The 16922-nt window shown below is 42.0% G+C and overlaps 1 protein-coding gene across 1 annotated transcript in view; it reads right to left on the bottom strand.

Annotated features, from left to right (window-relative positions):
- Nucleotides 1–15030, bottom strand: part of Antxr2 (ANTXR cell adhesion molecule 2) — a 133063-nt gene extending 118033 nt beyond the window's left edge. Inside the window, exons 1-3 of the mRNA XM_076926439.1 lie at nt 14238–15030; nt 13400–13471; nt 11324–11395 (exon numbers count right to left, since the gene is read on the bottom strand). Coding sequence (XP_076782554.1) covers nt 11324–11395; nt 13400–13471; nt 14238–14389 — 296 coding nt within the window. The 5' untranslated portion in view covers nt 14390–15030. The remainder of the gene's footprint in view (nt 1–11323; nt 11396–13399; nt 13472–14237) is intronic.
- Between the last annotated feature and the right edge of the window lie 1892 nt (nt 15031–16922).

Genomic DNA, 16922 nt, shown 5'->3' with positions numbered 1-16922 from the left:
TAGACACAGTGTATAAGCAGAAGGATTTGGAGGGAGTAGGGCCCAAAGCAGAAGAATTCCCATTTTTTTCAGACTCCTATGATGCTCTTCTAGAAAACCTGCATATGGTGACATAGGCTGGACGCCTGGAAACACAACAGTGAACCTGACAGACCTAAAGCCATGCTGTGTGGCCTCAAAACATGTGAACCTGAGAGAGTTATCTCACACTTGTAGCCTTGGCTGTCTCATATGGGATTTACTAGAATAATGATAATAACACCCCAGATCATCTGCTGGTCAACCCTCAGTTCTTCCTTTATTATTCCCTGAACCAAGTAACGAACACAACACTGAGGCCAATGAGACCTGACCTGTAATTGGCAGCAATTACATGGACTACTGATCTAATGTATGGCAAGTTAGGGAGTCTCCCTGGCCCTTTATTCTCACCATGTGAAAGTAGGTATAGCATAACAAATAGGTGACATAACAAAGTTGGTTTATTCACATAAAACCAGATACACTGAAACTAATAGAATAGAAGGTGTGGAAGGCCCTCGAATACCTAGGCACAGTGGAAAAGTTCCTGAACAGAACACCAATGGCTTATGCGCTAAGATCAAGAATTGACAAATGGGACCTCATCAAATTGCAAAGCTTCTGTAAGGAAAAGGACATTGTCAATAAGACAAAATGGCAACCAACAGATTGGGAAAAGATCATTAGCAATCCTACATCCGATAGGGGGCTAATATCCAATATATATAAAGAACTCAAGAAATTAGATGCCAGACAACAAAATAACCCCATTAAAAACGGGGTACAGAGCTAATCAAAGAATTTTCAAAAGAGGAAACTCAAATGGCTGAGAAGCACCTTAAGAAATGCTCAACATCCTTAGTCATCAGGGAAATGCAAATCAAAACAACCCTGAGACACCACCTCACACCAGTCAGAATGGCTAAGATAAGAACTCAGGTGATAGTAGATGCTGGAGAGGATGTGGAGAAACAGGAACACTCCTCCACTGTTGGTGGGGTTGCAAGCTGGTACAACCACTCTGGAAATCAGTCTGGCATTTCCTCAGAAAATTGGACATAGCACTACCTGAGGACCCAGCTATACCACTCCTGGGCATATACCCAGAAGATGCTCTAACATATAACAAGGACATATGCTCCACTATGTTCATAGCAGCCTTATTTATAATAGCCAGAAGCTGGAAAGAACCCAGATGTCTTTCAACAGAGGAATGGATACAAAATATGTGGTACATTTACACAATGGAATATTACTCAGCTATTAAAAATAATGAATTCGAGAAATTCATAGGTAAATGGATGGAACTAGAAAATATCATCCTGAGTGAGGTAACCCAATCACAAAAGAACACACATGGTATTTACTCACTGATAAGCAGATATTAGCCCAAAAGTTTGAAACAACAAAGATTCAACTAATAGACCACATGAAGCTCATGAAGAAGGAAGAACAAGTATGGATGCCTAGGTCTTACTTAGAAGGAGTAACAAAATACCCAAGGGAGTAAATATGGAGACAAAGTGTGGGACAGAAACTGAAGGAGAGGTTGTCTGGAGACCATTCCACCTGGGTATTCATCCCATGTGCAGTCAACAAAAATAGAGCTGATATGGATGACAGGAAGTGCATGCTGACAGCAGCCTGATATGTCTGTCTCCTTAGAGGTCCCCCAGAGTCTGACATACCCAGAGGCAGATACTCACAGCTAACCATTGATCTGATCAAGGGTTCCCAATGGAGAAGTTAGAGAGAAGACTGAAGGAGCTGAAAAGGTTGGTGGCCCCATGAGGAGGGCAACAATACCAACCAACCAGAGCTCCCCAGGGTCTAAACCACCAGCCTGGGAGCACATAGCTTTTTTCTTGGCTTTAGAATGAATGTCAGCTGAAAACCATCCACTCAAATCTTTTCTCTCAAAGTAAATAGCCAGGATTGGCTATGAGACTATAAGTTTTCAATCCCATCAGAAATCCAGAATGACTGAGTTAACTGAAATTATGGGAAGCACAAAGCATAGCATCTAAAACTTAGCCAATTTATAGATACCACCGAACACCTGGACAGTCCCTATACTACAAAACGTTGGAGCATCTGATCTTCAGCCTCTGGCCCAGGATCATCTGACAGACCTTAGTGAACTATGTCTTTTAGTTAGGAGAGATGACAGAGGTTTTGGTTAGTCAACAAAATGATGGACTGGGTATTAGGACTATCTTGTACCTCACTGGTACAAATTGGTATAATTATGTTCTAATTGTATTTTGAGAGAAAAGTTTTATTTTAACAGGAAGGGTGATATGTAGGAGGAGCTAAGGGGGAAGTAGTACCGAGAGGAAGAGGAGTAAGGAGAGGAGGAGAAGGAGAGGAGAAGCTAGGTGATGAGAGAAAGAAAGAGAGAGAAAGGGGGGGGGCGGGGAACATGGAGGCAGATGTTCATGTGTCTCCACCAGTCAAAGATAGTTGATTTATCTAGGTTGGGAATTGGGTTACGCTTTTGATTGAGCATTACCAAACTTATAAAGCCTTTGATTAGCATTTTTAAAAAAATTGTATATAAGCAAAAAGGAAAAGGGGGAATGGGATAGGGGTTTTCTAGGGAGGGGAAATGGGGAAAGGGGATGGCATCTGAAATGTAAATAAAATATCCAATTAAAAATAAATAAATAAACAAAAAATAAACAAAATAAACAAACAAAGTTGGTTTAAATTAAAGGTGCTGTTGCATGTGGTGTATTCAGTGTGATGTGAAGATGTCCGTAATTACTGACTACTGTTATTTATTCAGTTACTCCTGCTTATACATCCACAGTGGAGGATTTCAGTATGAACGGTCAGTTCATCACAGTCTGCATACTCACTTGAAACCCTCTCGAACCTTGTATTAGTCCTTCAGATCACACAAAGAAGGATTGTTAAGTTTTGTGTAAGTCTGCAAACTACAGATACCATGCACAATGTCTTCCGCATTCCCTTGGATAGTAAATATAAGCAATTTCAAAATGTACAAATTCAGAAATACCTTGTGAAATAGCGGTACCCTCTAGCAAATATAAAACTCCACAGCTTCTCTTATTACTATCAGTTTTTACACATTATTCATGCTTACGTCCTTGGGAGTTGGAATTTGATGGCACTATCCAATCTAGAGAAGGGAAAGGAAATCTATTATAACCCAAGGGAAGAAAGAAACAGTAGCAAAAGAAGAGTGCACTGCTGTTAAGAAAGAGCACTTTACACAAAAGGCAGAGAGGAACAAGAGAAGGGTTAATGACTAATAAAAAAAGCAAAAGACATACTCAGAAGGAATTCCTAGTGACTCAGCTTCCAGAGGCACCAAAGCAGTGCAAGTTATTTTCTTTGCCTTTGGCTGCTTACATAACTAGATGATAAAACCTTATTGCTGAAGACATCATTCACTTTGGATGTAGGAGACAGAGACACCGACCTAGAACTCACCAGGAAACTCTATCCTAATGGCATTATGCCAGGGGGCAGTGTGCATGCTGCAAGGGGAGAAAAACACCAATGGTCTTACCCAGCACTGGATGTAGATGTTACAATACCAGCCTACCCCGCAAAATGTGTCCACATCCACTGGTGGTGTATAGTTATGGATTAATAAATTGCTATCTAATCGGCTGTGATGCTTTGCAGGATTTTATGCCTGATACTACAAGCCTTGTCAAAAGCTTGTGAGTAGGCAGAGCATGCGTACAAGGAGAAACAAGTATTGTTTTCTGAATGATCATGATGTCAAAGTGCATTCTAAACATTCATGCTTATGTCTGTCAAGCTGATCGCAACTTCAATTAGAGATTCCTTGGTCAGTGGGTGATGGTTAGTGTGGAGACTCAAAATTGGTCAGCGTGATCAGTATAAATAAAACCAGTGAATGAGCCTAGAGAAGATCCTTGAGTGAAGTAACCGAAACTCAGACAGACAAACATGTCATGTCCTCTCCCATCTGCGGTTCCTAGCTCCAGATCTTCATATGGGAGTGTACCATGAGGATGAAATGCAAAATTCAGAAAAACATAAAGAGATGGTTGGGTGGCTTGGGACAGGAGTAGCAGGGTACTGGTGACATGAAGTAGAAAATGTGATAGCTGAGAGAAAGGAGAGCAATACAGAAGGTAAAAGGGGGACAAAGCACAAATGACACCAAGGTTGTTCTTCAAACCACCCAAAAATTAATGTAAAGATGTGATCCCTTCTCACTATACTGCTCACTGACCAGGCACGTCTGACTCATCACGTGTGGCCACTGAGGAAGCTGCAGTAACTAGGAGGGCGGATGGCCTCACTCACAGGGTTGGCAAGGTGGAACTGGTACTGACTCTGGTGCTGGCCATGAACTCAGCTTGGCTATGCCTGGTTCTACTGCTCATGGGTAGGCTGGGATTTGCCCAAGTACAGTGGTGTCAGAGTGGTCACAGTTTTACTCAGTGGAAGTTTTCAAAGACCATGACAAGAGAAGCACCCATGCCTTGTTGAAAAGAGGCTTGGAGCTGGAGCTAACAGCATGTCATACTCAGATCTGCTGAATGTTGTCGTCAGTCAGTCCCAGGCCCAGCACAGACTTTAGAAACCATTTGAACATGTGAGTGTCTTCTAGTCTATCATCTTAGGACATGGTAGACTCTCACTATAATTCACATAAAATCTTGCCTGTTGTTTATTATGAATATTACTCTAAGGCCTACATTTGTGGTAGAGAATCTAAGCCAAAAAATACAAAGGAGTGGTCCAGGATCTGAAAATACTTGCTCACCACGTCCCCTGCTACTCTGATTTTATGAAAGGTTTCTCTGATTTAGCCTGCATTTTCTATTACTCTGGCCTTGAAGTTCAATCATTTCTTCACTCACTGTCCTACTGGGCTGCTGCATTTTACCACTTCTGTGTGTTCATGTTTGTCCACCAAGCGTGAGTAAAAGTGTAATGAATTTGTCATTTTCTAAGACAAGCTCATAGAGCAAAGTACTACATACATCATCAGAACATAGAAGCTGCCATACATAACTAGACCCATCCAGGGGCCAAGTCTGCAGCCAAAGCAGACTTTTCTAAACAGAAAAGTTCCCTAGTAAAATTTTTATTAATAAATAAATAAATAAAATTTAAAAAAAAAAAAAAAAAAAAAAAAAAAAAAAAGCCAAGTATGGTCATTTTCTCTCCCCAGTTCACTGACTTGTAAGAACAGAGTAATACAGAAGATAATGTTTTCAGGCTATAAAAGACTCTGATTCGTTTGAAAAGTACAGAAGGGGACCATGGGCAGCCTGAGTCAGCACAGCTCTCACTGAAGTGTTCCTGTGTAGTGTCAGGCTAGGGTGAGTCTGACTACCAACCTGAGCCTCGGTAAACAAAAAGGCCCTTGAAATCTTTGATCTTCCATGACCAACATGACACAGGATAAACCTGGGCTAACCTTCAACTCCAATTCCTCTTAGTGTCTACGTAACTAATCATTAAAATATAAAGAGAAAGAAAATAACTATGAAAGTAGGCATCTGAACCAAAGGTCATAATTGCAGACAAGGGACAGAAGCAAAGAGAGACAAGCAAGCAGTCACAGACCTTCTGGTGCACCCAGTAGGTGTTAAATCCTTCACTGGAGCTTTTCAGGCACAGTGTTCTGTCACCTGAACACTGCTCAATGGTTGGGATACGTAGCTCCTTCTGTGGAACTCCAAACTTGGGCTCAACTCATTAAGAAACACACCAATGTCATCCAGATACTACAGAGCTTCTATGTCCACTGGACTCAAGGCCAATCTCTTCACTAGCAAGGTGAATTTGGATCCTCCAAAATGAATGTGTTCTAGATCTCCATGCTTTTTTTTTTTTTCAATCCTTCAGTTGCATTCTGATTACAAGCCTGAAACCCATGGCTTCAGAGTTCTGTAAGGTTCGACATTTAATTCAAGCACTTTAAGGACTTGTCTGCGTGTATACATGAGGACTGAAATTATGATGGTCATCATATTTAGTCTCCTGCCTATAAGAGAATCATTAACACTTTAGTGCTTATCTTCCAGCCTTCTACTCCATGTGTGTTTGAATACAGCCATTACATAGAAATTTTTATCTTTTTTACAAAAGAAATTAAATTCATGTGAAGTGTTATGCAATGTGGTTATTCATTTACTATATCATATGCCTGTTTTATATCAGTACTTTGATCTACTCAACTATAATGACTGCATAATATTTCTTCCTATGTATATATAGTATAACAATTAAAATATAATCAATCAATGAGCATAGAGTTTAGATATAGTTTCTCATTATTACACATAGTTCTTCAGTGTCCAATGTTGTACCTATATCTGTCTTTGCTGAGCCAGTGCAAAATGTGGAATCTCTTCCTTAAAAGTTGCTACTTTTATAAATATTGACAATTTTTCTTCTAAAAATCATGTGCTAATTTATGAGTTATCAACTGTTTATCAAGACCTACTTCCCCCACAAGTAAATATCTAATTCTATTTTTAAATAATTAAAGGAAATTCACTCAAACAACAAAAATGCATATATTACATAAACTTAATTAAATGGCTTGTGTCATCTCTATACATTTGTATAAGGACTATGTTTTACTAAGTCATGTTGTGCTCAAAATCTAAAGTCCAATTTAAGTAGACAAGTCTTTCTTAATTTGAGGCAAATATAGATAGTGAAAAGGAAGCGGAAATATTTACAATTGTCATGTAAGAATAGGAATGGGGTAAGTAGCAAAAACAAGTCAGTGTTTACATTGCACTGGTATAATTTATATAGCTGGCCTAACTAGAGTCTGCTCTATTGCAGTGGCTCTAGCATTAACTTAAGCTCTAGCATCAGAAGAATTTCATCGTTCAACCTGGATTTGTTGAGCTTCTACATGAACCAGGCTCTGTTCTAGGGCTGGGTATATAAGTGAACAAGATAAGTAAGAACCCTGTATTTTCGTGTACTCTAGGCTCAGGGAAATACAAATTTCTTCCTTCTTTAATTCATTTCTTCCTTCCTTCCTTCCTTCATTATTAAAAGTTAAGAATAGGGTTTCTGGAGAAGATGGAGAAGGGTGAAGATATCTTAAACTTGGAGACAAGGCAAGACTTCTGTGAAGTTATAAGTGAGATGAGCTTTTGTTTTATTGGTTGGTTTAGAGTTTTGTTTGTTTATCTTTTGATATCAGATTCAAACCAGAATCATACTTATGAACATTCCACTACCCAGAACCATCCCCAGTTCAGGAAAGGAAAACAAGAACGGGACCTCAGAGAAGACCCAGGATAGAGAAGGAAGAAGGGGCTAATGTGTAAATAAGCTTGGCTGGTTCATGGGATGAGAAGAAGACCATAGGACCCAGAGAAGACTGAGTGGGTAACTGGATGGGGTTTTGGAGACATTTGTTTCTCTTCAAAGTCATTAGACTATGTTAGGCTTTCAAATGACATAGTCTACTTAAACATTGGCTAATACACTGCTTGGCACTTGCTACTGGGAGTCCTTAGAGAAGATAGATGACCTATCTTAGAAAGTATAAGTAATTATACAGAGTTAACAGAAGTTATGCACAGAAAGCACTTTACAGATTATCTGGCACGGAATAATTGTTCAGCAAATGTTTTTACCTAAATCATTATCACAGAATTAAATAATTATGAACAGAACTGGGAAGAAATCACTATTCACATTTATGTGAAATAGTACCTAGTAACATCGTCAAAATTCATTCTTTTTTCATATTCTGAGAGGCTGCATATTTACATACTGAATATTGCCTCTACCCTGACCCTCTAATGCAGGGGTTCTCAACCTTCGTAATACAATTCTGTTAATACAGTTCCTCATATCATGGTGACTCCCAGCTATAAAATTATTTCATTGATATTTCATAATTTTAATTTTGATACTGTTATGAATCATAATGTCAATAATTTTAGAGACAGATATTTGCCAAAAGGGTCACAAACCATAGGTTGAGAACTACCACTCAACTATGAATCTTGGTTATTTTTGTATATAATCATGCCCTGACTATCTATCTATCTACCTACCTACCTACCTACCTACCTACCTACCTACATATTTCCCTACCTATTTCTATCACACACACACACACACACACACACACACACACACACACACACACACACAAATTAGAATCTTATCTTTGTGGACTCCAAAGCCCACATATAAAGCAGACAGGTAAGTAAGTGGATCAGTGGCCTAGTAGGTACATGGAGAACAAAAGTCCTTGGAACAAGAGAAAGTGGGCATGCTTCAGATTAAGGTATTTAATGTGATAAAAATTTAAGCAATGGGTATCTAAAATGTATAACTGAAAATTGTCTGCCATGATAATGATTTTGTGGATTTACATAACATTAGACATCATGTTAAAATCATAACAGAAGACACAGTCCTGGTGTGCATACTTTTGTTTCCCCATCTTGCTTCATCTCTTTAGCAACCCCTGAGAAACACGAAAGAACAACTTCTTGTATTTGCCAAGATACTGAAAACTATGAGTAAGAAAACCAAAGTTGTGAAACTCTCAGTACTTTTCTTTTGCTTAATTATTACTTTTTAAATCATATGCTTAGATCTATTTGTGTGTGTGTGTGTGTGCGTGTGTACATGTGCACACGTGCACACAAACCCTTGAGAAAGTTTATAAGCCATGAGAATCCCAGTTTCTAGGTTTTAATACAAAGAGCCACAGAAGTCTTGGAAACAATTGTCCGCTGATCCTCCATCTCAACAAGAAAACTATTTCTCCAAATTTAAAATTGTGGAGTGATTCTATATCCAAAGATGGAGAATCACAGTTAATTTGATAGCAATTCAATTAATAGAACTAGTAAAATGGTAACTTAGAAGAAAGTAGCCCTGTTATTGGAGATTGCTCTATGACATATGAAATATCACACTGCCCATTGTCTCAGTTGGATCTTCATAATAACTCTGATAAAACATGGCAGATTGTGCATCTGTGTTCTATAGACGGAAAAACTGACACTGAGTAAGGGATTCATTTCATTTTGTGTGTACACATGCATGTAGAGGTCAGAGGACTATCATGGGTGCCACACCTCAGAAGGTATTCACTGGTTTTCTTTTTGTTGTTGCTTTGAGACAGAGTCTCTTGTTGGTTAGAAGCTTTCTAATTAGGCTAGGCTAGCTATTCTGCAAACCAAAGAATCCCTCTGCCTGTCTCCCAACTGCTGACATAAGTGTGCACTGCCACCATATCCAGTTTTTCTTTTTACATGGTATCTGGGGATTGAATTCCAGTCTTTGAGCTTGTGTGCATGCACTTTGCTGACTGAGCCATCTCTCCATGGCCAAAGCTCTTATCTTATAAACACTAACATATTAGGTCTTTCCTTATATTCATCAACTTCAGTTCTTGCAACTATCTTATGAGGTGGGGTTTACTTTTGTCATCATTAGCAGCAGCAGCATCTACATAAGAAAACTGAGTTGTAAGAAGCTTGTTACTAAGCAAGTTATCCTTGGTCACTCAACTAGTAACCTAGAGGGGTGGGATTTAAACCCAAGTAGAATAAGATGAGTAACTCTTGAGTGTGTAGTTATCTTGTCTCTTGAGTGACAGCCTCCTCTCCCACCAATTTCAGCTCTTTGTGCATTGGATTTAACCATTGACAAAGGACGTGTCTTGAGCTTACATAAAAGATTCAAATGCCCTCCACACATGTCTAAACATTATCAATCTGGGCGACCAGTGACTGTGTTTCATCTCCAGTGTGATGGAGAACCCATATGCAAAGTGCCTCGCAGAAACCCTGGCACAATGTATGCCACTGTCAATTACTGAGCCTTTGACATGCCTGGCAGTATGCTAAGTGCTTTGCTATGTATATATGAATGTCATGAATATTAAAACTGTGTTTTTCTTCCTTGACATGCTAGATTCAAACCTGACTCTTTGGAAATTAAACTGGACAGTAAAAATATGTCCTTTTCATAAAACCAAAAATTTTTATGATGATGCGCATAGGAAACTATGTTCATGGGTTATAAGGGACTGTCAGTGTTGAGACCACATGTTCATAATAAAGTAAGAAGGCAAAATAGAAACAGGAATACTGAAGTCCTGAGCAGGACTCACAACCTAGAGAGGGTTTCCTCTTCAGGCAAAGACAAACTTAACACAAGAGTTACAAATGTACACACACACACACTCACGCACATGCACACACATACACATAGTATAGCACAGCACAGTATTATGTAATATAGTATAGTGTATATATTATATATATAATTTTCCTAAGCAAGTCAATGAACTGTAAACAAGTTATCTCCTTCAGCCCTTTTAAATAGCATGCCTTATTGGTCTTTTGAAACTAAAAGCTTAAGAAATAAAGGTTAAAGACTATTAACTGAGTTTTACGAAAGAAACCTAAAAACTATTTTCACAGTTATTTTTTTTTTTTTTTTAAATTCACCCATCCTGCAAACCAAAGCACTGCAGTCACCCTTGCTTGAAGCTGTAGATCACAAAGAGGCAAGGCAATTGCAAAATGATGTCACCTCATTCCTTCAGTCAACAAGTATTCACTAACCAAGGTCTTACACACTTTATGTTAGATGAAGTGAAAATGAAGCATAGCATCTCATTTCTGACTGTAGAATCCATAGTTGAGTAAGCAAAAGTAACCCCAGGAAAGGCAGCTGTGATTTAGATATGTGGATGGCTAATTCCAATGTACCATACTATGGTCAGACAGCATAAAACTGGTCACAAGAAAGAGTATGACACTGGACAGGAAAGCCACTCCTTTTCAAAGCCCTGAGGGGTAGCAGGGTGTGTGTGTGGGTGGGGTGGGGGGGGTATCGTATATGTGTGTATGTATGTGTGCAGTGTCTTGTGTGTATGTGAATGTGTGTGTGGTGTCTTGTGTGTGTGTGTGAGTGTGTGGTGTCTTCTGTGTGGGTGTCTGGGTGTGTGCGTGCACGTGTGGTATCTTGTGTATGTGTGTGTGTGTATGTGTATATGTGTATTCTTGTAAACTTCAACATGTTGAGCACCACTGAACTTCAGAGAAAGACTGGAAATGTAAAATATATTCTACAACCAATATAAATGATATTGATTTTCAGATGGTCTACTCCTTCAGATTACTCATGCTGCCTCACCCTTCTATTACTATAGAGCACTGAGTTGTCTGCGTGTTCACTTAAGCCCACAGAGAAGCCCAGATCACCAGGCTGCAATATCAATCATGCCTTTATGATTCATCTCTCCTAAAAGCCTGCATTGAAATGATAATGCACTAACCTGTCTCCAGTTAATGGCAAAATAATGGTTGCTTGGGAAGAAAACACGATGAAGGACAATCTCATTTCAGGGCTGCAAAATAAGGAAAGAGGCAGTTAAAACATTTTTAAAAGAGATATTGGTACAATACAAAAAGTAGAGCCAGGGAGTCTCATTTAAAATTAGTCTCACTGAACAGTCTCAGCTTCCCTTAAATGGAACTCCACTCAGCCTTCCTGTCTGCACTGCATTTCTTTTTATGCAGCTGGTGCTTCTCAGCTCTCAAAACACTCCTCCATGAATTACTGGGGTTTACATCTAGAAAGAATAACTGGAAAGTCTCTAGGTGACTCTTTCCTAGAAAAATGTTCCTTCCTTTGATCTTCTCCTCCATCTCTTTGCAGAAGGCCACACCCTCGGCTTGGGGCTGGAGACAAGCCAGTTTAATTTAGGAGCCACAGTTATGATAACAGTCCAGACACAATTCACCATAAATACTGTAAATACTTAAATTTCTTATAACATAATAATCACATTTCTTAATACTGTAAGCATTAAGAAATCACCTTTTGATTTGGCATTTCAACTTCCCAATCTGTCTTCTAGGATTTGGACACTAATGTCACGGAAACGTGGTTGTTTTGAGAAAAGCATATGCAAACGCTGCTCTGGTCTGGAACTGCAGATATGAAACTAAGACACTGGCTAAAAGGTCAGAGCCCTCTCCAAAGCCCTAGCTTCTGTGAGCACTGTGCTTGTCGGTAGCCATCTTTTATTCATGTCCCACAACATATAATTAGTAACTGAGCAACTATGCTTGAGCCAGAGAACAGTATATGCTGTAGAAATTCCAACTTGCAAACCAGATTCAATAAGAGCCTCGTTCTCTTCAGATGCTGCACTGAAATAATCCATCGCTTCGGAGTAACACTGCATGCCACTCCCAGCACATTCGGCAATTGAATCAGAAACTTATAAACAACTGTCTATTCCGCTTTGACAGTTACAGATATCAGCTCTTATTTATTTTCCTTCCCTAGATGGTTTTACCTCAGACCCTGTTCAGGAACCGGAGTGCTATCTTTGGCTCCTGAAGCAGGAGACTGATGATTGAACATGGACAGGCATACATTTTTTATAGGGATAGCTTTACTGCTGCCAATAACCAAAGCGGGGATTGCCTAGGCCTCTACAGATTGTTTGAAGTTACTTGCAACATGACTTTCAAAATGTTTTGATCATCCAAGCCTGTTTTACAGAAAACATTTGGGCTAACAAGACTGAAGGAGGCAATATTTAATGACACAGCTCCTATTCGTGTCCCTTCCCATTATCCTGATAAACTTGCACTTGTTCCTGGCATCCAAAAGAAAACCAGAAGAGGGGAGCCACAAAAAAAATCAAGGCATCCAAGGGTTATTTTTAAATAGGGAATGCCACTAATTCCTGGTTACTTCTAAATAAGAGAGTAAGCTGGATTTACCAGCATTCATGCTTTTTATAGGCGAGGGAAAGAGTGTTTGCTCGTGAAGCCTCCTTCATATATAGAACGGTTACATTTTAAACCAGCCACACACCCACACATTGTGTAAACACAACTCATTTCTTTAAACGCACACATGCACACACAAGTGCTTTTTCAGCTAGTGAGTTATTAACACATGTTCATTTAAAGTTTTCCGACACTTTCTCCTTTTAAATGTGCACGTTTACAGAGCCAAGTGTCTGGAACTGAAAATATAGTATGGATACTATTAGAATAAAATGTATCTTTTTAATGTAGTAAATTATGAGAAAGCATAACTCAAACTCAGAACAGATGAATGGCCAAAAAGGAAAAGACATTAAGAGTTATATTTGAAGATGTTTCCTCACACCCTGGGCCGAGTTTCTGGGAGGCAGATAAAATGAACTTCCGAGGGTTAGCTGAAAGTCTCCACTCAACACCGTGTGTAAAAGGGCCACTTTGAGATGTTTAAAATTCAACATTTTGATTTCAGAAAAGGTTTTGCTTGCAAAGGGTTTCAGAACAGAGAAACCAGGCTGTTTGTTCGATTTCCTCTCCAATGCCGAGAAGGGTACAATGGGGAGACATACCTCACAAATCTCTCTGTCAGCTGGTGGACAAAATTATAAATTTCAATCCAATTATTTGCTACACTGCCAGACCTGAAAAAGGAAGATAAATTGATCAGAAAGACAAAAACGTGGGTCTTAATGGTAAACATTTCTTCAGATTTACAGGTGCATGCTGGGGGATGGGGAGGGTGGGGGGAACAGGGGGGGGGAGACTGCCTCTCCTCTTCAAAGTGAAGTGCATGTCTGTGTTCATGTTCAGGGCTTGAAACTTTAGTGTCTGGGCTGAATCAAGGAAACCAGGAAGACCACACTTCTTTGAGGACAACTTGCTTGTTTACTGTTTACAATGAGACCTGGCTTTTCAAAATAAAAACACAGACCCTCATTTCTCAGGAAATGCAACCCACATTGGGTATATTAAGGCTTTCTTTCCCCCCCACCCCCACCCCCCCCCCCCCACCCCCCCCCCCCCCGGCTCCCAGGGAAGCACTGTGATCAGGACAAAATTGGGCAAGCTTTAGAATGTCTGTTCGGGTCTAGGGAGTGTGATGAAGCGGCCAAAGAGTCACAAAAGTTCCTGGGACGAAACACGCTGCAGGTGGCCACACTTCCATTTCCCAAGAGACTCCAGGACAAAAAAGCAGTGCACGCCTCTCCTCTAGAGAGCCAAGTAGCCCTGGAGTCTCACAGCCTCTATTTATCTACGGCTAATGAGCTTGATTTTGAAAGGAATCAGCCGCATGCACGCTAAGGAGAGTTCCCATTGCCTTCCCCTGAACCCAAACACATCTCAACTTTGTCCTAGCGCTGCCCTCCCTTCCCGGAGACCCTGATCCGACAGTTCTCCTTCACTCACTTGTCCAGAACGAAGTACAAATCGAAGGCTTTTTTGCAAGAGGGCTGCTCCTGGGCTTGCAGCAACGACCCCGGACCGCCCACAGTCAACAGCCACAGGCCAGGGAACAGCCAGCTCCCAGGGCTGCGTGCCCGGGACCGACCCGCCACCATCCTGTGGCCCGGGCCCGGCGGCTCCCTGTGGTTCACAACCCCTTGGGCTCCGGGGTCTGGGCTCCCGGCTTCACAGACCGGAGGGACGAGAAAGAGGCGGAGACACCGGGGACTCACCCCGGGGTCAGAGGCTGAGCGAGACTGGGATGCCCGCTCCAAGCTCAGAGCCACCCAACAGCTGCCACCGAGGAGAGAGAGCGAGGTCCTGGGAGGACAAAGAGAATCTCCGCGGCCGCCACAGCTGCCGCCGGAACTCTGGGCAAATCCCAGTGGACAGAGTCCAGTCCTCCCACTCCGGATTCCGGAGAGTTGCTGCAGACAATAAGGCCCGCGGCGACAGCACTCAGGACAAGTTCCTCGCTGCCTCCCGCCGAGTCTCCGCCGCCCACCGGGGGGGAGCAGAGGGGCTGGCGTCTGGTTGCAGTGGTGAGCTGGGGGACAGGCGCCCGCGGACCCCACTATCGCCGCGGGAACTCAGCAGAGTCCTCCTCTTCCGCCTCTCTTCCTCGGACCGCCCAACTCCTCCCGGCACTTTACAACTTTCTTCCCTGCCCAGAACCTGGCTCCGCGCCGCGGGGCGAGCCTCTGCTGCCTAGGATGCTGAGCGCCTGGTGGGGAGCGGCAGGACAAGGGGCACCCCGGGCCTGGGAGGTGCTGACCAGTCTGCTCGTGCGAGCCCGAGGGCGGGGCGCAGGGAGGAAGCCCGCCGAGCCACACAAGCACACTTACGGGTTCGTGCTGAGCTGGGGATGACTAACGCCTGCCAGATTTCGGAAGGGAGAGAGGAGTTCTGAAAAACAAACGTCCTCTAAATACTAAACATGCCCACTCTCCGGCAAACCTGGCCCGGCCTGTTTTCCCCAGCTGTGCTGGAATGGCCCTCCGCTGGTTTAGGGACTCAAGACCAGCTGTCTCGTGGATAGTGATGGCCTTATGCCTCATCCCTCCGCACCCCTCATCCATCACACACCGACCCAGTGACGCAGGCCTTAGTGTTTAAGAAAGGGGACTTCCTCTTTTCTTCCTCTTTCTTTTTTTCTACTGGACATTTTTCCATATTTTCATTAATTCTGAGAATTTCATGCGACTTGTATTGATCATACATATTTTCACACCCCCCCCAACACCTCCCCCTAACGCCTCTGACATCAACCCTTCCCTCCCTATACACAGTCCTCAACTTCGTGTCCCTTTTCCTTTTTTAAGAACCCATAGACTCGAGTTTGAGTAGTTCGTATACTCCTGGTCCACGTTGGGACCATCCACAGAGTAGGTTTAAGCAACAAAGAACCACATCCTTAAAGAAAACTCCATCCACACCCAGAAGCCATCGACTGTGCATACCTCCAGGGTGAAGGGTGGGGTCTCATGAAATGTTTCCCACTCTAGGCTAGCATGATGACTGGCTTGATCTTCTGCGGGTCTTATGTGACAGCCTCAGCGGCTATGTGCTCATGCATACAGCAGTCCTGTAATGTCCAGAGGCCAGTGCTTTCCTCTGGTGTCCCTGACCTTGAGCTCTTAGAATTTTTTCACTCACCCTACCCATTTGTGGCTGAACATTCCACAGGCATGTATTCTCTTCGATTTGACCATTCGTGGGATTCTGCATTAACCAACCATCCTCTGCACCAAGAAACTTGTCTGATGAGGTCTAAGAGTTGCGCTGATCTACGTGAATTCAGAGAGCCGTTTGCTTCGATGTCCATTTATTTGCCTCAGAGTGGTAGGTTCGTTCCTGTGGCCCGTGAGCACCACAGCCATGGGTTCTTGGCCAGTCTTACAGTATCAGATACGTTTCTTTCTGTCGAGTGGGCCTTAAACCCAATCAGAAAATGGCTATTACCCTATAACATGTGTACCATTATTGGGGAAATGGGCATATCTTGCCATGCTAGTCATTCTTGTGGCTATTGATCGCTTTTCTTTCTTGGCAGCTCACATAGTAATTCTAAGACTATAAGCTGGACTTCAGGGAGACTACAGGTCAGTTCCTGATAGATTCCTCAAAGTCCTGTGTCCAAAATATGTGGTGTCTACAGCAACAGGGTCTTGATATCAAGTTCTCATATGCAACCAAGAGTAATGGTAATAACCTGTATTGATTTAGGGACTCTTTGGGATACCTGTGACCAACAACTTAAAGAAAGGTTATCCCACGCCTGGCACTGGGCTTTGAATTTGCACCTCTCCCAGCCAAGAAAAAGCAAGGGGCCTTCAATCACTTCCTTAACAATGGAAACATCGTACCCCAGAGTATCTTGTCCCACTCTCACTGAGCCCTGCTATCAAGGCTAAATAAAGGAGGAGGTAAACTGGGTATCTTGTAAGCATTGTGCAATGTGTACACTAATATGTACACTTTTATGGTTACAAATGACTCAAAGAACAAACTAACACTAAGACTTCATCTGGGGGTGAGCTCAAATGCTCTTGCCAAAGTCCTACAAGAGCTGACGTTGGTGTGCAAAGTTCTGCTTACTGATTCTGCTTTCTTCCCATCTCTCTCCCCTCTCTTCTCCATCACTTCCAC

The sequence above is a fragment of the Arvicanthis niloticus genome, chromosome 27 (assembly GCF_011762505.2).
Source record: "Arvicanthis niloticus isolate mArvNil1 chromosome 27, mArvNil1.pat.X, whole genome shotgun sequence".
In the NCBI taxonomy this organism is placed as follows: Eukaryota; Metazoa; Chordata; class Mammalia; order Rodentia; family Muridae; genus Arvicanthis; species Arvicanthis niloticus.
The sequence above is the reverse complement of the archived record's forward strand: the minus strand, read 5'-3'. Positions and strand labels throughout refer to the sequence as shown.